Genomic DNA, 22,692 nt, shown 5'->3' with positions numbered 1-22,692 from the left:
TTTAGAAAACTATCCCGCATACATTCCAAGAAATCCTCTTCCTCAGCACCCTTGCCAATTTGATTCACCCAATCTATACGTAGATTGAAGTCACCCATTATAATTGTTTTACCTTTGTTGCACGCGTTTCTAATTTCCTGTTTGATGCCATCCCCAACTCCATTACTACTGTTAGGTGGCCGGTACACCACTCCCACTGTACTTACCCCTTTCCCATCCATCCTGCACTTCTCCTCCATCCATCCTGTACTAATCCACGCATTCATCCCGTACTGACCCACCCTCCATTTACCCTGCACCTTCCCCTCATTCATCCTGTAGTGATCCCCCATTCATCCTGCACAGACCCTACGATCCACACGGTACTGACATCCATGTAGTGATCCCCCTTTCATCCTGCGCTGATCTCCCCCCCCCCCCCCCATCCATCCATCCAGTACTGATCCTCCCATTCAAGAAGAATGGGGGGAACAGTCTGAAGAAGGGTCTCGACCCGAAACATTGCCCATTTCCTTCGCTCCATAGATGCTGCCTCACCCGCTGAGTTTCTCCAGCACTTTTGTCTACCCCCGTCCATCCCGTACTGAACCCCCCCCCCCCCCCCCATCAACACCACCATCCCCCGTGCTCTCCTCTCACAATTTTACCTACTCCAGCCAACACGTACTAATTCACCTGCCTCAGAGGGCGGTGGAGGCAGGTTCTCTGGATGCTTTCATGAGAGAGCTAGATAGGGCTCTTAAAAATAGCAGAGTCATGGGATATGGGGAGAAGGCAGGAACAGGGTACTGATTTCGGATGATCAGCCATGATCACATTGAATGGCGGTGCTGGCTCGAAGGGCCAAATGGCCTACTCCTGCACCTATTGTCTATTGTCTGCCCAAAGTCTATCTATAACTCAGGCAACATCCATGTAAACCTTCTCAAAACTCATTTCAGCTTAATGACTCGTTCCTATAGCATGGTGCCAAAAATCTGAATACAATACTCCAAGTGTGACCTTGCTAACATCCTGGACAACTGTAACATAACATCCCAACTACTGTATTCAATTTTCTGACTGAAGGTGGTCAACAAACCAAAAGCCTTCGACCACCCTGCCTACCGGTGATACCTAGATTCAACTGCTTTACAACACTTCTAGGAGCCCTACTGTTCATTGTGAAGTTCCTGCCTGGTTTGACTTCCAAACATTCAACATCTCACTCTTCTCTGACTAGAACTCCATTTGCCATTCCGCGGCCCACTTTCCCAGCTGATCAAGTTACAGACACTCATCGACTTACGTAAGGGTTACGCTCCACAAACCCTTACATGTCAGATTTTACGCAAGTTGGAATCACCTTAACACCAGGTAGAAACAAAGAACCGCAGATGCTGGTTAATACACAAAATACCCTTGCCCAGCACACCTCCATTAACCTTCCCCCCATCTCACCATCGAGCTATGCCCTCTAGCGTAGGACATTTCCACCCAGGGATAAAGGTTCGGACCGTCTACCCTATCTATGTCTCATCATTTTATATACTTCTATCGTTTCCCCTCAACCTCCAAATGTTGCAGAGAAAATAATCAGAGTCTATTCAACCTTTCCCGGCAACTGAAACCCTTTAATCAAGGCAACACACAGAGTGGTGAATCTGTGGAATTCTCTGCCACAGAAGGTAGTTGAGGCCAGTTCATTGGCTAGATTTAAGAGGGAGTTAGATGTGGCCCTTGTGGCTAAAGGGATCAGGGGATATGGAAAGAAGGCAGGTATGCGATATTGATTTGGATGATCAGCCATGGTCATATTGAATGGCGGTGCAGGCTCGAAGGGCCGAATGGCCTACTCCTGCACCTATTTTCTATATTTCTATGTAACATTCAGGTAAATCTCCTCTGCACCCTCTCCAAAGCCTCCACATTTCTGTAATGTGGTGATCAGAACTGCATGCAACACCCCAGATGTGGCCTAACCAAAATCCTATAGAGCTGCATCGTAACTTACTGACTCTTATATTCAATGTCCTGAGCAATTAAGGCAAGCATATCATACACTTTCATTACCACCCTATCCCACTTATGCTGCCACCTTTAATGCACTATGAACTTGGACTCCAGGATCTTTCAGCACATGAATGCTGTCAAGGGTCTTGCCAACTATATACTCTCCCCTTACATTCAACTTCCCAAAGTGCAACACCTCACACCTTGCTGGGGTTAAACTCCATCTGCCATCTCTGCAGCTGATCTATATTCCACCCTATCTACTGACAGCATTACTCACTGTCTGCCACTCCTCCAATTTGGTGTCGACAGCAAACTTATTCATCAACCTATCTATATTTACTTCTACGACATTTACAATGCATTCAGAAAGTATTCAGGCCCCTTCACTTTTTCCACATTTTGTTACGTTACAGCCTTATTCTAAAATGGATTAAATTCATTCTTTTTAATCATCAATATTCACACAATACCCATAATAAAAAAGCAAAAACAGGTGTTTAGAAATTTTTGTGAAGTAGATTTAAAAAGAAATAACTGAAATATCACATTTACATAAGTATTCAGACCCTTTACTCAGTACTTTGTTGAGGCAGCTTTGGCAGCGATTACAGCCTCAAGTCTTCTTGGGTATGACGCTACAAGCTTTACACACCTGTATTTGGGTAATTTCTCCCATGCCTCTCTGCAGATCCTCTCAAGCTCTGTCAGGTTGGAAGGGAGCGTTGATACACAGCTATTTTCAGGTCCCTCCAGAGATGTTCGATCAAGTTTAAGTCCAGGCTCTGGCTGGGCCACTCAAGGACATTCACAGACTTGTCACAAAGCCACTCCTGCATTGTCTTGGCTGTGTGCTTAGGGTCATTGTCCTGTTGGAAGGTAAACCTCTGTCCAAGCCTGAGGTCCAGAACACTTTGGAGCTGGTTTTCATCAAGGATCTCTCTGTACTTTGCTCCGTTCATCTTTCCCTCAATCCTGACTAGTCTCCCAGTTCCTGCCGCTGAAAAACATCCCCATAGCATGATGCTGCCACCACCATGCTTCACAATGATGAGCGGTGCCTGGTTTCCTCCATACGTGACGCTTGGCATTCAAAGTCAAAAGTCAAAGTAGCCTTTATTGTCATTCAGACCTTGTGGTCTGAACGAAATGTTGTTGCCTTGCAGTCCTACATATAGTAAAAAATGACAAAAACACACAATAAACACAAATTAACATCCACCACAGTGAGTTCACCAGGCACCTCCTCACTGTGATGGAAGGCAAAAGTCTTAAGTCTTTGTCTCTTCTCTTCTTATTCTCCCTCTGCGCTGAGGCGATCCAGGCTTCGGATGTTGTGACCCCGACAGGTGATGGTAAGTAATGTCAGTCCCGCGGCTGAATCCAAGCTCCGCGAACGGGCCGGTTCAACTCCTCGGCCCGAGGTGGTCGAAGCTGCCGAAGCTGCGGCCCTCCAGTCCAGCGGACGCAGCTGTTGTCGCGGGAGCTCCAGAGAACAGGTCACCAACCTGTGACCTGCGAGCTCCCGACGATGTCGTCCATTGGGCTCATGGCCGAGTCCACCGGGCTCGCGGCCGATCCTCCGAGGTCGGTCAGGCCAAAGAGTTCAATCTTGGTTTCATCAGTCCAGATAATCTTGTTTCTCATGGTCTCAGAGTCCTTACGGTGCCTTTTGGAAAACTCCAAGCAGTCTGTCATGTGCCTTTTACTGTGGAGTGACTTCTGTCTGGCCACTCTATCATAAAGGCCTGATCGGTGGAGTGCTGCAGATATCGTTGTCCTTCTGGAAGGTTCTCCTTTCTCCACAGAGGAACCCTGGAGCTCTGTCAGAGTGACCATCGGGTTGTTGGTCACCTCCCTGACCAAGGCCCTTCTCCCCCGATTGCTCAGTTTGGCCGGGCGGCCAGCTCTATGAAGATTCCTGGTGGTTCCAAAGTTCTCCAATTTCAGAATGACGGAGGCTACTGTGCTCTTCGGGACCTGCAATGTTGCAGAAATTGTTTTATACCCTTCCCCAGATCTGTGTCTTGACACAATCCTGTCTCGGAGGTCTACGGACAATTCCTTCATCTTCATGGCTTGGTTTTTGCTCTGAAATGCACTGTCAACTGTGGAACCTTATATAGATAGGTGTGTGCCTTTCCAAATCATGTATAATCAAATTAATTTACCTCTGGTGGACACCAATCAAGTTGTAGAAACATCTCAAGGATAATCAATGGAAACAGAATGAACCAAAGCTCAATTTTGAGTGTCAGAGCAAAGGGTTTGAATACTTATGCAAATGTGATATTTCAGTTATTTCTTGTGAATTACTTCGCAAATTTTTCTAAACACCTGTTCTCTCTTCTTCATTCTGGGGTATTGTGTGTAGATTGATGATAAAAAAAAAAGAATTTAATCCATTTTAAAATAAGGTTGTAACGTAACAAAATGTGGAAAAAGTGAAGTGAATACTTTCTGAATGCACTGTGTATACACGTACACACACACACACACACACACACACACACACACACACACACACACACACACACACACACACACACACACACACACACACACACACACCCACACACACACACACACACACATAGTTTTATAGTTATACACACATATGTGTGTGTGTGTGTACACACACACACACACACACACACACACACACACACACACACATGTGTGTATGTTTTGGCATACACTCACACACACACACACACACACCTATATTACTAAAAGTCTGTTCTTGACCGGTTTTGGCGATCTGTGCTACGATTTCCGAGAGAACGCCGCCACCTACGGCCGTCATTTTGACCACCTCGCTCAGAGCCCCCCTACGCCGCATATGTGCCGAGGATTTTTCCAGTCGATGAAAAATGACAGAGATATTAATGATTTTACAGAATTCCCCATTCTCTCTGCTGCCCCCGCTGGCGGCAGGGGGGATGGACTATAAAACCAGGAAGTGGTGTGCCTCAATTAGTCTGCAAGCTGGAGGAAGGCAGAGGGTCACATTTCTCTGAGCTGTGAATAACACTGAACACATGTCCACACAACTGTGAGTAAGTACCCTTAATGTGGTTTGAAAATGAAAATATGGTTAAAATAAAAAAGCACTGCCTGCAAATGGTTGTTTGGGGGGTTTGGGTTGCAATAAAAAGGCACTCTATCTCCCCCCCCCCCCCCCCCCCCCCCCCCCCTCCCTCTCCCCCCCCCCCCCCCTTCCTCTCCTCTCCTCTCCCCCCCTCCCTCTCCTCTCCCCTCTTCCCCCCCTCATTCCTCCCCCTCCCCCCCCTCTCCTCTCCCCCCCTTTTCTCCTCTCCCCCCCCCCCCCCCCTGCCCGTCCCTCCCCTCTCCCCCCCCCTCTCTCCCTCTTTTTCCCCCCCCTTTCCATCCCCTCCCCCACCCCACCCTAAACCCCCCTCCCCCTCCCCCCCCTCTCTCCCCTCACCCCCCTCCCCCTCCCACCCCCCCATCTCTCCTCCCCCCCCTCCTCTCCCCCCCCCTCTCCTCTCCTCCCTCTCCCCCCTCTCTCTCCTCCCCTCTCTCCCCCCTCCTCCCCTCCATCCCCTCCCCCCCCCCCTACTCCCTCCCTAAACCCCCCTTCCCTCCACCCTCCCTGCTCCCCACCTCTCCCCCCTCACCTCTCCCCCACCTCCCTCACCTCCCCCCCCCTCCCCCTCCCCCACTCCCCCTCTCTCTCTCCTCCCCCCCACCCCCACCTTTCCCCTCTCACCCACCCCTCCCTCTTCTCCTCCTCGCCCACGCCCTCTCTCTCTCTTGCCCCTCTCTCTGTGTCTCTGCCCCTTCTCTCTCGGCCCTCACTCTCTACCCCCCACCCTCCCCCCCATTGCAGTCTAGATGTGACTGCAAGTTGGGGGCTATGCGTCAGTAGATAGGGTGGTTATGGGGTAAAAGGAGCAAATTAATAATATTAATATAATATCAAGGGGGGTAATTAGCGTGAGTGGGGGGGGGGGGGAGATAGTTAGTGTGTGTGACGCTGCACCCCCCCCCCCCCCCACAAACCGCACGTTGGGGGGAACAGACCCAACGGGTCTGCACTTGGTCTAGTATATTATATATATACACACATGTACATATATACACCCATACACACACACACACACATATATATATATATATATCACAAATAGCAGAGGTCCCAGCACAGATCCATACGGAACTTTACTGGTCACAGACCTCAGGCCAGAATATCAACCTTTCACAACCCTCTACCTTCTATGAATAAGCCAGTTCTGAATCTATACGACCATGCCATCGTGAATCCTGTATATCTTAATCTCTTCGATCATTCTACCATGAGGGATCTTATCAAAAGCCTTACTAATATCCACACATACAAAATCCACCACCCTACCTTCATCTATCTCCTTTGTCACCTCCTCAAATACTCAATCAAGTTAGTGAGACATTGTCGCGTACAAAGCCATGCTTGCTAACCCTAATTAGCCCATTCTCTTCCAAATGGAAGTAAATCTTATCTCGAAGTCTCTCATAGTTTCCCCACCACTGACACGCTCAGCGGCCTAGTTTCCTCGATTCTCTCAGTAATCTATGATAGATCCCATCAGGCCTTGGGTTCTTATCCATCTTAATGGTCAAGAGCCTCTGCACCACCTGCTTCTTGATCTCACTGTCCTAGAATATTTGTATTCTCCACACTGATCTCCCTGTCCCACGTCACTTTTCCCAGAGAATACAGATGCAAAGTACTCGCTTAGTTCTACACCAACATCCTTCAACTCCAAGCATAGATTCCCTCCCTTATCTTTGAGCAGTCCTATCTTCTCCTTGGATGCCATCTTATTTTTAACATGCGTAAAAAAGCCTTGGGATTTTCCTTAATTCGTTTTGCCAATGACATTTCATGTGGGACCTTATCAAATGCTTTCTGAAAGTCCAGGTACACTACATCCACTCCCTTGTCCATTTTCCTAGTTACATCTTCAAAAAATTCCAGAAGATTAGTCAAGCATGATTTCCCCTTCGTAAATCCATGCTGACTCGGACCGATTACAAGGCAGATTACAATGTCGTTAGGCAGGAGCTAAGGGGTACATTGGGAACAGTTGTTAATGGGTAACTCCGCAGGTGACATGTGGAAGCTCAGCTGATCAAAGAGCAGGGTCAGCATGTACCAGTAAGGAGGAGGGATAAGGACGGCAAGGTAAGGGAACTATGGGTGGCCAATGAGGTTGTACATTTAGGAAGAAAAAGGAAGTGTATGTCAGGTTTAAGGGGCTTATGAGGAAAATAAAGCAAGTAGGAAGGAACTCATGGGTGATTAGAAGGGCCAAAAGGGACCATTTCCTGCCTAATGTGGATTTCCTTCAGTTTCTCCGTCACCCCAGACCCCAGAATGGGGGCAGGATAATGCGATAAATGGGTGAGCACCAGAGTGGGGAGGGCACAGGAGAGTGGGTGGGGCGAAAGGAGCCATTAACTCAACATTGAAGTTATCACCTTGCCGACGATAAGCTGAAATTTGTAACCTTACTTGAATCTACTCTGTTAGAGGAGCTATACTTTAGATTTTATACCAAGGTCCAATTATGTAAATCATAACAGGAGATTCTATCAATTCTCCGGATAGCATACTGCCAATTAAGATAATCTGTAAATTCTCCTTCTATAATGCAAATAAGAAAATTGATTAAAATCTTTTAAATACATTTTTCTACATTTCCTTTAACATGATTATATAGCAAAATTCTAAATTATAACAAAATCTGTTAGGAATGTATATGGTAACACGTAGAGGCTTTGGTTTCATTTATTTATTATGAGAAATTTTCAGGCAGAGTGATTATGTGGCCAAAGAAAAGATGCGATGTTGACAACAAACCAAATCTGCTGCAGAATGGGAATAAAAATGGACCATTGAATAATCAAGTTATTTTCATTAGTCTGTGACCTAAAACGATTATCAGATATTGTCAGAGCTGCCAAGTTTTGTCAGAGCATTTCAGTATTCTAGTACCTGAAAATCAGTATTTTGCAGAGGAAATCAGTATTTTTACGCAGTGCCATTTTGCTGAAAAAAACGTTTTTTTAATATATGTGGTCATACCCATGTAAGAGTATAAGAATGCATTACTTTGTAACCAATTGACATGTCTTCTATGCACCTTACTTGACAGTGCATTCATTGCCATCTCTTTGTATACTGCTGTTTGAACGGCTGCTTCCTGCTTTTAGCACCAGATGATGATGTAGAAGTCATTTTGGAAGCCTCCCTCTCCCTCCCTCCCTCTCTCCCTCCCTCCCTCTCCTTCCTTTTTTCTTCCTCCCTCCCTCTCTCCTACTCCCTCTCTCCTTCTCCCTCCCCGAACAGTCTGTGACCCATAGCGCTGTGGCCATAGCGCTATGTGTAAAGCCCATAGGGCTAAATGTAAAGGCATAGCGCTCCAGCTGGTAGTGCTATAATTAGAACCCATAACACTGTTCGTTTAAATTCCCTCGCGCTAAACTGACAGCGCTGTTTAAACCTGTCGCGGGACAAGCAGATCAATGCTTACAAAAATAATCATCCAGATCTTGACGTTTAAGATACTAATAGATTTAATCTGCTATAATTTTTAGAGTTACAATATGATTTTTTATATCCTTGCATTTTTTAAGCAGCAAGATGAAACAGGAAGTCGGGACGATTTTTTTAAAATCCGTATTTTACAAAGCAAATCCGTACATCCGTAATCTTATCGCATTTCCGTACAAAATACGGAAAATCCTAACTACTTGGCAGCTCTGTATTGTGCATTTCCAAAACACACTTACTATTTGATGAAAAGCCAAAACCATTTTAGGTCAAGCTACATCTGGTCAAAGTAACACATCAAGTTAGTTTAAACATGTCCTTACCTGCACTGGGGGGGTCCCATCATTACTGTATCTAAACTCCCCTTCATCTCCACAACTGACTTGCTCATAATCCTCCAGCATTTTCACAGACATGCCTGCCTTCAAATGTTCCTGTATATATTCCACATAACTGCCTCGACTGGCAAAGTTTGAGCGTGATTTGTAAGCTGTAGCCGTTTTTCTCTGAGGTTGTGGTATCAGTAAACTATTGGTGGTCATGCTCCGTGGCTGAAATATTGATTTGATGTTTCTGGGTAGTGCCTCACTCATTGACCCAATGCAGTGATCATGTTGCTTATTCCGATCCCAGCCCATGACACGAACTAACTCAGAGATCAGATTTGCCATTGCCATGGTGAACTCAAACTCACGTGACAGGCGAGTGGGCTCAGGAAGATGCAAAGCAGCAAATTCCTGCCGTTCTCCACTTGCATCTTGTCCACTATTATTTAACTTGTCCATCAATGAGGTGACGCACAGGTAACGTTTTACCAAAGAAAATAAGAGTTTACCAGGAATCTGAAATGGAAATAAAAAACACGTAACCATTCAGTTAATGCATTATTTACTGTTAAACCCACCTGTGATAATCATGGAAATCAGTCATGTTTGTCTCTCTACAGCGTTTATCAATCATTTTTTTTAAATCTGGTGCGTACAAACTGGGTATCTTCATTGCTGTTCACAGCATGTACATCTAATCTGAATGTCTGGTAATGTGGCGTTTTGACACCTTTAAACATATTACCAAAAGAACATTTGCTGCAGTTATGTCCTTTGGCCATCTCTTGTCAGTTAGTATAATGTTTAACCTGTCAGATGGGTATAGTCGGTTTTAACAGCTATTATCATAAAACGCCTTTAGAAATTTCCTTGCAACCTGTATATTTTGTTATGGATAAATTATGTGGGAAGCGAGAGTGTTTCTGTGCCAATAGCAATAACGACCCATGCTATGGCCATGTCATCGTTTTTTTCGGCCCTTCACAGAAAACATGCTTGCATCAATCTGTAGTGTGCATGGTTAAGCATATATGTTACCATGGTCCAGGATTTATTGACACAGGTTGATCATACGCTGAATAATCCAACCACATTTTTGTTTGGAAGTGGAAAGAACTAATAGAAATTGCATTAATTGCAACGTGTAAAAAGAGTTGAGATACTGTATTATAATTTTGCTGCATGTCATTGTGGTATATATCATGTCTTGATTGGTGAATATGTTTAGTTTGTGACTTTATTTGAAGCAGAAATAATATGTGAATGCTTCATTGAGCATAATTCCAACTGGTAACTACACACTTCGTCCGAGCACATTATCACACGAGTCATGCAAACAGTCTTAAATGACCACCTAAACTGTCATTTGGCAACCTAAAAAGCTGCCAAGGTTGCCTGGCTGGCAACAGGGAAAAAATTTAAGTTTGGAAATATGGGAATTCATCCCTAACATCTGAGGGGTCTGTTCAAGAATCTGAGAGCAGCAGGGAAGAAGCTGTCTTCAAATTTGCTCGAATATCTTTCAAGTTTTTCTATCTTCTATGCAACAGGATAGGGAATGTCTGGTGTGTGATCGGTCCTTGATCATGTTTCCATAGGAAGCTGGACTCGGATTGTGTTATATTCACAACTCTCTGCAACGTTTTGTAGTCTCAGGCAGAGCTATGCATCCGGATAGGATTGATGCATCCGTAGAAGTGGGTATGAGTTATTGGAGACATATCAAATTTCCTTAGCATTCTGAGGAGGCAGAGGTATTGACGTGGGTTCTGAAACACAACGTCATTATGGAACACATTGTTATATGCAAACTAAAGGAAATAAAATATATACATACCAAAAAAATTGCCTACCAACAGATTAGATGCTTTACATGTCCTGCCACATCTAGTATTGAATGGCAGTGGATAACAAGGAGGAGAAACTAAGAATATTTCCAAGTAGACATAAGGAACTGCGGTAGCTGGTTTACAAAAAAAGACAAAGTGCTGTAGATGGATAATTGATGTTTTGGGTTAGGGCCTTTCTCCCATTGAGTTACTCCAGCACTTTGTCTTTTTTTGTAAACCAGCTACCGCAGTTCCTTATGTCTACTTGGAAATATTCTTAGTTTCTCCTCCTTGTTATCCACTGCCATTCAATACTAGATGTGGCAGGACATGTAAAGCATCAATGGGAGAAAGGCCCTAACCCAAAACATCATCTATCCATCTCCAGCGATGCTGCCTGACCCGCTGAGTTACTATAGCACATTGTGTCTTTTTAAGAACATTTCCATCCTCCACAATGGTGGGGCTCAAAATACGAGTGATAGGGCTGAAGCATTTGCAAAGACATTGAGAAGTCCACGTGGATGATTCATCTTAATCTCCTGAGATCTCCAACTGCATAAAAATCACCATGCAGTTCATTTCACGCCACGAGAAATGGGTGATGGTTAGATGTAGTTATAGAAACCGATTGATAGAAAATTCCAGTGGTATGGAAGGTGGTGCCATCAGAAGAAATGTGACAATCAGAGAAACTTGGACAAATTAATAGTTAACCCATGTAATTATTTATTTTCTTCCAGATTATGTTATTTTCCAACAAGATTTAGCAGCAAAGTTAAGCTGATCAGTCAATGGTTTAATGTGGCTTTATTGTCACATGCACATTGCACAGTGAAATTTTATTTTGCTGAGATCATACATGCACAAGTCACCATTTACAAAAAGTTCAAAGTCCGGTCCACGGACTCGATGTACTGGAGCGGTTCTAGATCCAGGTAAGCCCAGACTGCTGCAGAGCCTCCTCCATCACCAAACAATAAACCAGCAATCAGCAAATTGTTGGTTTGTGGTCTTATTTTTGACAAGATTATGAATAAGAGGTTGTTTCTTTTAAGAGTGTTTTCCTGGTAATAAACAAGAATACAAAATGAACCGGAAATTACATTACCTGAGGAAGATGAATTCCTTCAAATGATATTCCATGTTCTTCAGAGGAGGTGGTTTCTGCAAACAATTCCAATAAGGTGTAGCGGTTGTCAAAATCCATGTGCTGCTCAATCCCATCCTGCTGACTCAGGGAAAGAAGCACGTATGCTCGGCTACCTACATAAGAATACAACGGCACATCTCAGCCAAAATCACACTCGAGTTCAAAACACATCTGGTTCTTATTTGATTGTATGTCAATTAGACAACATCAACGGTTAAAATAAACCAAGAATTCTTGGCTATGAATGACTTTGGAGCCACATTCCAATGAAGACAAATTCTATAGAAATTCAAGTTTTCCCTCTACTAGTTAACCAGACAAAAGACAAACTCCACTGTTAAAAAAGCAAGCAAGGCATAAGGAGGGAAATTATAGGTGACATAAGTGGCAAGATTTGCGAGTCCATAATTAAGAATGAGGGTTCAGTGTACCTAGAAGCATATGTTAAAACTGGCTAAAGTCAGGTAATAGAGGCAAGATATTAGCATGGATAGTCTGAAGAAGGGTCTTGACCCGAAACGTCAGTTAGAAGATTTGATTTGATTCCTTTATTGGCTTACTGGCAAAGGCAAAAAAGTGGGATAAAGGGGGGCTTTTCCGGTCAGCTGCCAGTGACGAGTGGAGTTCCACAGCGGTCGGTGTTAGGTCCATTTCTTTGCATGTTATACTATCCATGCTCCTCATGATTTTGTTTACTTCACTAAAGTCAGCACATCCTCATCTTACGGACCAAAAGTCCACTAGTTTTGCTAACTTCCCAGTGTATCTCTTCAACACCCTTTCCATCTTAATGCCATCCTTCTTATGGTCAAATGACTTGTACAGCTGCAACATTATGTCCCATCTTCTGTACTCAATATCCTTCCCACTGTCTTCACCACTGCCCACCTGTTATGCTACTTTCGGGGAACCATGCACCTATACTCCCAGATCACACTATCTCAGAATACTCTCCAGTGTTGTAAAATAATATCAAGGAGATAATTAGTACAATTTCCTCGCTGATGTTACAGTAGTCCATCAATTTAGCATTTACCTTTGCAGTTATGTGGCTTGCAAGTCCACTGAAAGAAGATGGCAAATTTCAATTTTAGAGAGATATAAATGGAGTTTTTGGAGGCCACCTTCTGATGCAAGTGGCAGTATTGCAAGAATATTAGCTTGTCTAATTAGCAAAATTCACACCACTGTGTCAAATTAAACCAGTAATTTATATTGCAGTGAGACTAGCTGAATCACTGCTACAAACATTGCTGATTATGTGCTACTTTGACAAATCAAAGTATATGCTAATTTGCCAAATGCCAGGGCTTGTTTTTGAGCAATGAGTTGCAGGTCAGACATCATTATAAATAATCCATTTGTTCAATCCTATGAAAAACTGTAATAGCATTAGTCCAGTCATTAAATGCTCAAAGATTTCTTAATGAATCATGGGGATGAAATGCATATTTTGTATCAGCAATTTAAAATATGTTTTAAGAAACGATGAAAGGTAACTTTGAGATACACATTGTCGGAGCAATTTATAGTGGCCAATTAATCATCCAACCCACACCTTTGGAATGTGGGAAAAACAAGAGGCCCTGGGGGAAAACCACATGACCACAGAAGAACATGCAACCTCCACACATTTAGCACTGGAGGGCAGTTCTATTAGCTGCAGCCATGTTCCCTCTGTACTGGAGGCAATCCGAGTGAGGTATAAAACTCTCAGAGGACTTGACAAATATATCATTTCCTTAAGTTTACACCAGTATCTGCTCCAATGAGATTTTCCACACAGGTGTCTATAAAATGTCTTCCTCCTTCCTGAACCCTAAATTCCCCTCCACCAAAGTGGAAATAGCCCTTAACGGCCTAGCATCTACTTCTTGTACCATGGGATTGATGGATTAGTATAAATGGATGGTTGATGTTTGATGTGGATTCAATGGGCCAATGGTCCTGTTTTGTGCTATAGCTTTATATAAAACGTTGCCATTTTGCCTGCTGCTTTGGAAGGGTTCCTGCTACGCTACACCCGCCTATCACACTTCCATAGCCAGCTGCTTGGCCTCCATCCCATAACATATTAATCTCCCACCATGTTCATATTAAATCCAACCAAGAATCCTAACAGGGGCTCTATGTTTATTGAAAGATTTGATTGATGCACATGAAATAATATGCTATTGATGGAACAGATAAAGAGAAATTATTCTCACAGGTAAGGGAGTCAGGGACAGATAGATGAGCGAAGAACTGGTTTCATTGTCAGTCAGGGTCCCAGAACTAACTGGATAGCACTTATAAAGAGACATAAAGAGCCAAATATGCCTATGATTCTTTGAAAAAGTAAAAGACAAATGATTTGTGCATTTATTCATCACCGTTGAAAACATTAGCGACGCAGTGGAGCTGGTTTCCAACGGGAACGGTAACGGACGCACCACACATCTCTGACCTCCAGTTCCTGCGGGCTTCCGCCACCGGAGGTATAGGATTTTGGTGTGTGTTCTTTATCACCATTCCTTACAATGCTATGTACAACAGTGATCGCAAATTCTACAGAAGTGTTGATGGCCATTGGCTCGCTAGAAACTCATCCGCGCTTTGACAGGTCTTGTTTTTGGTCCTGCTGGGGGTCCACAGCCCCCTCCTCACCTGGCAAACCAGGTGGGGGAGATGGTTTCCTATCCGACCATGGAGCAGGTAGCACGGGATTACATGGTACCCGTGGCGGGGGGGGAACTCCCCCCGACCTGACCTGGCAGAAGATCAAATCATTCACCCTTCAACATAAAAATTTATCAAAGTGGCTTTTGTCCAACGCAGGTTCTTTTAGCTTACACAAAAACATCCTGTTACTAAGGCAAAAGGAGATAAGCAATTTTATTAATGAGTATTGGGTGTAATATTAGGAGCCCATTCTATGGAAGGTAATACATTAACATGAGCTATTGGTCGATAGACAGGAAACAGCAAGCAGAAATAAGGGGGGGGGGGGCATTTTTCACATTAGCAGCTTGTGATCCATAGAGGGATTACCCTACGGGGACAGGTTAAACAGGTTGAAACTCAACTCAGAGTTGATAAGAATGAGAGGCAATCTCATGAAATACACGATTCCTTGACTCTCATGGGAGAGTTTAGAACCAGAAACTGAGCAATGAAATTAAGGCTGATGGGGAAAAGGCAGAAGAGTGGACATGAAATGTTGGGCCAGTCATGGTCTACTGAATGGCAGCGTAATTTTGAAGTGCTGAATGGCTTACTCCTACTTCATACTCCACCTCATAGACAATCTTTAAAGTGTCACATTAAAATATGACTAATCTCTTCCAAGAGTATTTGTATGTACAATTTAATTCATTTGATCTTTGAGCTCTACAAAGGGCAAATTATTTTAAGCCAACTGTTGTCTTACATTCAGACCTTTCCATTAATGTCATACCAAGTCATACAGTGCTTGAAATGTTATTTAATTATAAACAACCTACCTGCATCATGTGAAGCAAGAGCACGGAGCATCTTTCCAGCACTTCTGCGCGTCTGCGTTTCCTTGTTACAGAGTAGTTCCATAAGCACATCCAAAGCTCCCGTCTCTTTAAACACACCAACTAGTGAACCGATACTAGCGTAAGCACTCAGAATATGTATTGTGAGTGAAATGTTCAGAGATGAGTCTGGCCCAGATATGCAAGACATCTGCCGCCTTGCTCTTTGTACTAAATGTTTGACGTCTTCCTTCATGTCAAGTAACTCTACATCATCAAACGTGACATCCGAGTCAACATTCACTGGCTCCTGTTCTACTTTCACCCTCTGACTCTCAGGTTTCCGTTTCCCAAGGAGAGTAGGGCAGTTGGCATACACATCTTCAGCTGACATCCACATTAAAATATTGTCTGTTTTGTTGTCACTAGAACTGTTTCCTCCATTGTTCCTGCTGCCTCCACCTCCACCATCATCTATAGTGAGTACATTCCAGCGGATGAGGTACTCTGTAAGACCATCAGGTGAGCGGCGCTGTCGGATCAGCTCTTCAGGATATGCCTGCATTTTGGGCCCCAGCTGGACCAGAAGGTTTTTGCTACGTCGCTCTCCCATATCGTCAGTACCTGAACAAAAAAGCACAAATATCTTTACAGTAAAGTTTCTTCAATACTTAACTGCTATTTTCCAACAGATGCAAAATATTTGGTGCTCGGATTCTAAGTCTGACTATCGGTCACGCCTTGCTGGAATCATTTTACTGTATTGCAACAACTTATTCTTAAAATTGCAACAACATTTTAGCTCTTCTGTTGATCTGACATTAGTTGCAGTTGCGAGAAGACTTTTGAGAGCAGCAACAATGAATTAGATTAGCAATCTTGCCAACATGAGAATATACTGAATACACAAGAATATAGTCTAATCTCAATTCAAGACAAAGTCCCTACAGGTTTAGAATTCATACAGCTCCGAAAAATATGACATTGAACACAGAATAGGAAGATAGTACAATACAGGAACAAGCCCTTCACCCCATATTGTCATTGCCAACCACAATGCCAATCTAAACTAATCACATCTGCCTACACATGGTCTGTAACCTTCTATTTCGTATCCATCAATATGCCTCTTAAATGTAGCTCCAGTGTCTGCTTCCACCATCGCCCCAGGCAGTGCACCACCCCATTTGTCAAAACATTACCTTCTAAACTTGCTTTAAACTCTCAAACCATCCATATTTGACATTTCTAGGCTGGGAAAACAATTCTGACGATCCACTCTATCTATACCTTTAATCATTTTATATACTTTATAAATTATATCCTTAGTCACCCCTCAGCATCTGATGTGCTAGGGAAAACAAGCCTAGTTTTCCAACAAAACATTCTAGTGAACTACATTTGCACCCCACCACAGCACCCACTTCCTTTCTGTAATGTGGTGACCAGAATTGCACACTATGGTATAAATGTGGCCAAACCAAAGATTTATACAGCTGCATCACAACTTAATAAATATTATACTTAATACCCCAACAGATTAAGCAGGCATGCTGTACTCCTTCATCATACCATGTTACCACTTTCAGGGAGCTATAGACATACATCACAAGATCCCTCTGCACATCAATGCTCCTAAGGTATCTAATGCATACTTTCCTCTTGTAAATGACTTCACAAAATGCATCACCACACACTGTCCAGATTAAACCTCATCTGCAATTTCTCCGTATGCAGACTTGATTGCACTCATGTCATACCCAGCTGTCAAAAAATCCTGCTACAAAAACTAATACAATCTACGATCACTGACAAAGCCCAGAAATGGAGCACAGGGTAATTACTTTTTAGGAAAAATAAAAAGCAAAAGTCAGCAATTAAAAGGCTCTAAATGTATGGTTATATTGATTAAATGAATTTAAAAAATCTCAGGCTATTTATGTAAATGAGAATAAAAGAAACTGAGTTCTTAAACTACTATTGAGGTACTGAGTCAAGACACACACAAGATCTTGAATCAGAATAATGATTTATTGCTAAACAAACAGGGATCGCTGGTCGGCTTGGAGCCGGTGGGCCGAAGGGCCTGTTTACGCGCTGTATCTCTAAACTAAACAAATCATTTGGCAAAGCCTTTGTGTCCAGGATTCTTAGACGGTCCAGTCGGTGCCCACCTGAGGAGTAACCTCTGTGCAAAGTCCAAGGCCAAATGCCAAGGAGGAAGAAAATATGTAAGGGAATAATTCTGAGCCTGGACAAAAACCAACCACCTTTTAGAACAATTCAAATAACTGAACATGGAAAATAACTACACAAGCACCTAAAAGCAAGATTCCTGTGATTACGCTAATTACGTTAGCAGATATTGTTGGAATTAGAGATTTTGAGTCAATTACCCCATTCATCTTCCTGTTTTACTATTAAAGTGGGCAATAAAGTGGGGGGAGAGAGGGAGGGGAGGAAGAGGGAGGGAGGGGAGGAAGAGGGAGGGGAGGAAGAGGGAGGGGGGAGGAAGAGGGAGGAGAGAAGAGGGAGGAGAAGAAGAATAAAGTAGGGAGGGGAGGTCCTGAAGAAGAGAGGAGGAGGAGGAGGAGATTGGGGAGGGGAGGAGGAGATGCTTAGAAATCCGGTAAGTAAATAGCAAACCCTATTTTGAGGGGAGGAGGAGGGAGGGGGGGAGGAGGAGGAGGGGAGGAGGGGAAAAAGGGAGGGAGAGGGGGGACCGCCAGGGGAGAAGGGCCTCGGACCCAGACTCGTCCTCTTCTTTCACGGCCCCGGTCACGGCTCCATCCCAATCCCGGGCTCGGCCCTCACTGCAGCTCCAGCACCATCGGGCATCGCGCGCCACGCCTCCTCGTTCATCGCACACTGGAGTGCCCCTCCCTCCCGGAGTGTCCCGTCCTGCCTTGCGAGTGGATTGTGACGTCACTCCAGTTTTTCCCCCGAAATGGGTGAGTTTTCGGGCTGCTTGAAAGTACTTTTAAAACTTTAAATCCGGGGTCGGCAACCTACGGCCCCTGGGCCGAATCCGGCCCGTAACCCAAAATCATCCGGCCCGCAGGCGTATTTTGATGCTTCCATTGTTAAGATGGAATTGCAAATGTTGGGCTTTTGACTAAGTTCCTGTTGTTTAGAAATGTTGTAACTACAGTTTGTGATTGATATAACCAGAGTATGGCAGGTGTATTGTATTACTGACAAGTATACTTTGAACGGGCACAGCCTGTGATTGATTTGTGTTAAACGTCATTGCTGCAACTCTGTATAAACATGTGACTACTTTTCCAAAGTACTATAAAATATGCTGTATGTCTTTGCTCATTAGAGTGGTAGCTCAGGGGAGTCTGTTACATACTAGACTCGGTATCCCTGATGATCAGTAAAGCTTGTGTTGGTTTACCTAACTCAGTGGTTCTTAACCTTTTTGGCCCCAGTACATACATACCCGAACAAAATACTGTATGTGGTATGTATCTTTGTTAGGTTCCTAAACATGGGTTCAACAAATTGATATGTTATTTGTGTCCCCTTCATGCCCCCCGGCAAAGCCCCAAACGACCCACAGGTTTAGAACCACTGACCTAACCCATTGTGAGTGTCAGTTTTAACAAATGAACCTTAACATTGGCGTAGTCGGCATGATCTTCGCTGGGGCCATCAACAAATGACTGCGTAAGAGGCTGCAGAGTGACCGGGACTGGACGGGGAGAAAACTGAGCTGTAATCGGACCCTTTGAGACCAAGCTCCCGTAGAAGCTCCCGGGAACATCTGTGGTCATTCGTCAGACGTTGATCTGGTTCCCTGCTTAACACAGGTAATAAGGTAATAATAAGGTAACGAAGGTAAGACCAATTGTGCATGTTTTTGCTACCAAGAGAGTAGTCGGCGATTGGCTCAGCAAACTAAAAATTTGTCGTTCTCAAAGTAGCCGGGCTGAGAGAGACTCGCGGCTATGGGGGAATATTCTGGATTAAAGTGACGGGGGAACGCCCGTATTTTGCTACTAGGAAAGTAGTCGGTGATTGACTCCGCAGGTAGAAAGTCTGTCGTTTGCAATTAAGTAAGTGTTAAAAGACACTGCAATAACGGGTAACAATTGGGACAAAAGTGACGGGGGAACGCCAGTGTAACACATGTGTTATTTGAATCCTAAAAGTAATCTGCCAGTGGGCAGAGGAACAAGTGAAAAAGGCCAAGGGAGAGAAAGAAAGCACTGATAAGAAGTTCAGAAAACAAGCAATTAGTGGTTTAGAACAAACTCGGTACCGTTAAGTCCTCCAGAGACCACTTGTGTGCATGGCGATCCTGTTTATAGAAGAGGGGGGGGGATGAAGGAACAAAGTCGGGAATAGTGTAGACCACCTCCCCCGTATAAGATCCCGCAGGGAGGGGGGAGGCTCCAGCATCCTGCTGAGAAAGGGCTAAGGCAGAAGAGGAAGAAGGAGTAACTGAATCCAGCAGTGAGAGAGTTAAACAACAGAGCACCAGAGAGAGAAATAGCAGATAAATTAAAGAAGATTGGAAAAGGTAAAAAAAAGCATGAAAATCAAGGCTGCTCAAGAACGTTAAATCACAGCAAACTTGCCTGCAAACTTTCAATAACTTTTGGCACAAAGCTCACCTCTGCTGGAGAGAGACAGGGAGGAGAGTTTTGAGTGAACGACGGATGTGGGGTACGGCGAGACCCTGAATGACAGAGAGTCTGACCAATCACAATCTGGATCACTATCCAATCACAGCGCCCAAGATCCTGACTGAAGGAATTGGACCATCCCATTGTGAATCATACCAACCCATTTCTAGCAGATGAGGGCTTTTCTGGGCTTGGTTAATCTTTTTTTCATTTAACTCTCTCATTCCAACAAGAAGACGACTTTCACAACTTAAAGACAACGCTGGCTATTACACTAGCAATTACTTCAAGCCTCAACCATCCCAGTCCACCTGGCCATTATAAAGTGCTTCGCCCATACGAGTGGCTACGACAAAGTCTCCCAGGCGAATTTTGCATATTGGTCCCCACAGAACCAAAGATTGTAGTAGACAGAATGGTCTTGTCAGATTCTGTGAGATTCTGCATATTGTATGAGGTGTGGCAACGTGTGAGTGAATATCACAGAAAAAAGGTGTAAAGTAAGATTAAAGATTGTGACGTGGTTGTGGAACTGGTTCTGGGTGAATGTTGAATTAATCCTATAATTCAGGTGAAATAGGATGTCATTGAATGAGCTTGCTCTTTTACATGATAAATCCTTGTGGAGACTCGTGTGTTTTAAGAGGTGGTGTGTGTCTCTTTAAGAAGCTGCCGTTGTGTGGGGTTGGAGCCACACACAGTTTATGCCTTTTTTTCTCTTAACTTTCAACAGAGAGATGAAAAAATGCAAGTTGTTTTGTCTAATCGGTGTTTTAAGTTTGTTTTCTTCCTATTTCTTATCTTTTGAATTGAGTTCAAAAAGAGACTTAGATGCCACACTAGCCATGTATTAGATGAGATTGGAGAAGCCAATATCTCAGATTTTTTTTTTTTTAATTTGGGAAATTTGTTATTAGTATACATTTATACTAGGAATTTGAAATTGTGACGTTGGGGAGATGGATTAGAACAATTGGGAATAATATTTTAATTGGGAATAATTTTTTAATTAATTTTTCTTAATAATGATTATAATAATTGATTAATAATTGAAGACAAAAATATCAACTAACCCTGACCTCCTTCCCAGCACTGGGATTCTCATATTTGACGAAACTCTACCGTTTGTGCTGTGATAATGAAAGAAGAGTACATAAGTGGTGGTAACAGACCATGAAGACAGAAAGAGGCCAGAATTAAGCACGTGACTACGTAACATAGGTAGTGAAAGTCTTAGAGCCTAACACACTGAGGGGGATCATAGTGTTACACCATAGTATAGAAGCAGGGATGTTAAGGGCTGTATGATATAGTTGCCGTGCCAAATGGAAAACGAATATAGCCTGCAGATCAACATAGATAGATAGATAGATTTCACAGGACCCTTCCTCAAGTCATAAAATATAGGGTACTGTCATATCTATATTACTAAATCTCTGTTCTTGACCGTTTTGGCCTTCTGTGCTGCGATTTCCGAGAGAACGGCGCCACCTACAGCCGCCATTTTTGGCCACCTCGCTCAGAGCCCTCCTCCGCCGGATGTGTGTAGAGGATTTTTCCCGTCGATGAAAAATGACAGAGATATTAATGTTTTTACAAAATTCCCCATTCGCTCTGCTGCCCCTGCTGGAGGGAGGGGGAGGGACTATAAAACAAGGAAGTGGTGTGCCTCAATCAGTCTCTGCAAGTGGTGTGCCTCAATCAGAGCTCTGAATAACACTGAACAATTGTCTCCACAGCTGTGAGTACCCATAATGTGGTTTGAAAATGAAAATATGGTTAGTTTGAGGAAAAAAGCACTACCTGCAAATGGTTGTTTGGGTTGAAGTAAAAAGGCACCCTCTCTCTCTCTCTCTCTCCCCTCCTCTCCTCCGCCTATCCCTCGATCTTACTATTCTCTCTCCCCCCCATCACTCTCTCCCCTTCTGGAGGAGGGGGAGGGACTCTGTCCCCCAATCAGTCTCTGCAAGTGGTGTGGCTCAATCAGAGCTCTGAATAACACTGAAAAAATGTCTCCACAGCTGTGAGTACCCATAATGTGGTTTGAAAATGAAAATATGGTTAGTTTGAAGAAAAAAGCACTACCTGCAAAATGGTTCTTCCCCCCCTCCCTCGTCTTCCCCCCCTCCCTCTCTCCCCCCCCCTCTCTCTCTCTCCCTCTTTTTCCCCCCCCCCCTCCCCCCCCCCCCCCCCCCCCCCCCCCCCCTCCCCCCCCCCCCCCCCCCCCCCCCCCCCCCCCCCCCCCCCCCCCCCCCCTCCCCCCCCCCCCCCCCCCCCCCTCCCCCCCCACCCCTACCCCCGTTCCCTCCACCCCCCCTGCACCTCCCCCTCCCCCTTCCCTCCCCCTCACCCCCACCCTCTCAGCACCCCCTCTCTCTCCCCCTCACTCTCACCTCTCTCTCTCCTCGCCCACTTTCCACCCACCCCCTCTTCTCCTCCTCTTCTCCACCTCCCATCCCTCTTGCCCCTCTCTGTGTCTCTGTCTCTCTCTGCCCTCACTCTCTAACCCCCCCCCCCTCTAGATGTGACTGCAAGTTGGGGGCTATGCGTCAGTAGATACGGTGGTTATGGGGTAAAAGGAGCAAATTAATAATATCAATATAATATCAAGGGGGGTAATTAGCGTGAGTGCGGGGGGGGGGGGGATAGTTAGTGTGTGTGACGCTGCATGCCGCTTCCCCCACCTCCCCCCCCCCCCAACCAACGGGTCTGCACTTGGT

At 44.4% G+C, this 22,692-nt stretch overlaps 1 protein-coding gene across 4 annotated transcripts in view; it reads right to left on the bottom strand.

The window, feature by feature from the left end:
* The window catches only part of LOC129697502 (cullin-9), a 143,391-nt gene that overhangs the window by 114,958 nt on the left and 5,741 nt on the right, over positions 1-22,692 (bottom strand). For all 4 annotated transcript variants that reach the window (XM_055636136.1, XM_055636135.1, XM_055636137.1 and 1 more), the window contains exons 2-4: positions 15,342-15,962; positions 11,818-11,972; positions 8,875-9,393 (exon numbers count right to left, since the gene is read on the bottom strand). In XM_055636136.1, coding sequence (XP_055492111.1) covers positions 8,875-9,393; positions 11,818-11,972; positions 15,342-15,951 — 1,284 coding nt within the window. In that variant the 5' untranslated portion in view covers positions 15,952-15,962. The remainder of the gene's footprint in view (positions 1-8,874; positions 9,394-11,817; positions 11,973-15,341; positions 15,963-22,692) is intronic.

This window comes from Leucoraja erinacea, chromosome 5, assembly GCF_028641065.1.
Source record: "Leucoraja erinacea ecotype New England chromosome 5, Leri_hhj_1, whole genome shotgun sequence".
NCBI lineage: Eukaryota > Metazoa > Chordata > Chondrichthyes > Rajiformes > Rajidae > Leucoraja > Leucoraja erinaceus.
This window is presented reverse-complemented; position numbering and strand designations above follow the sequence as displayed.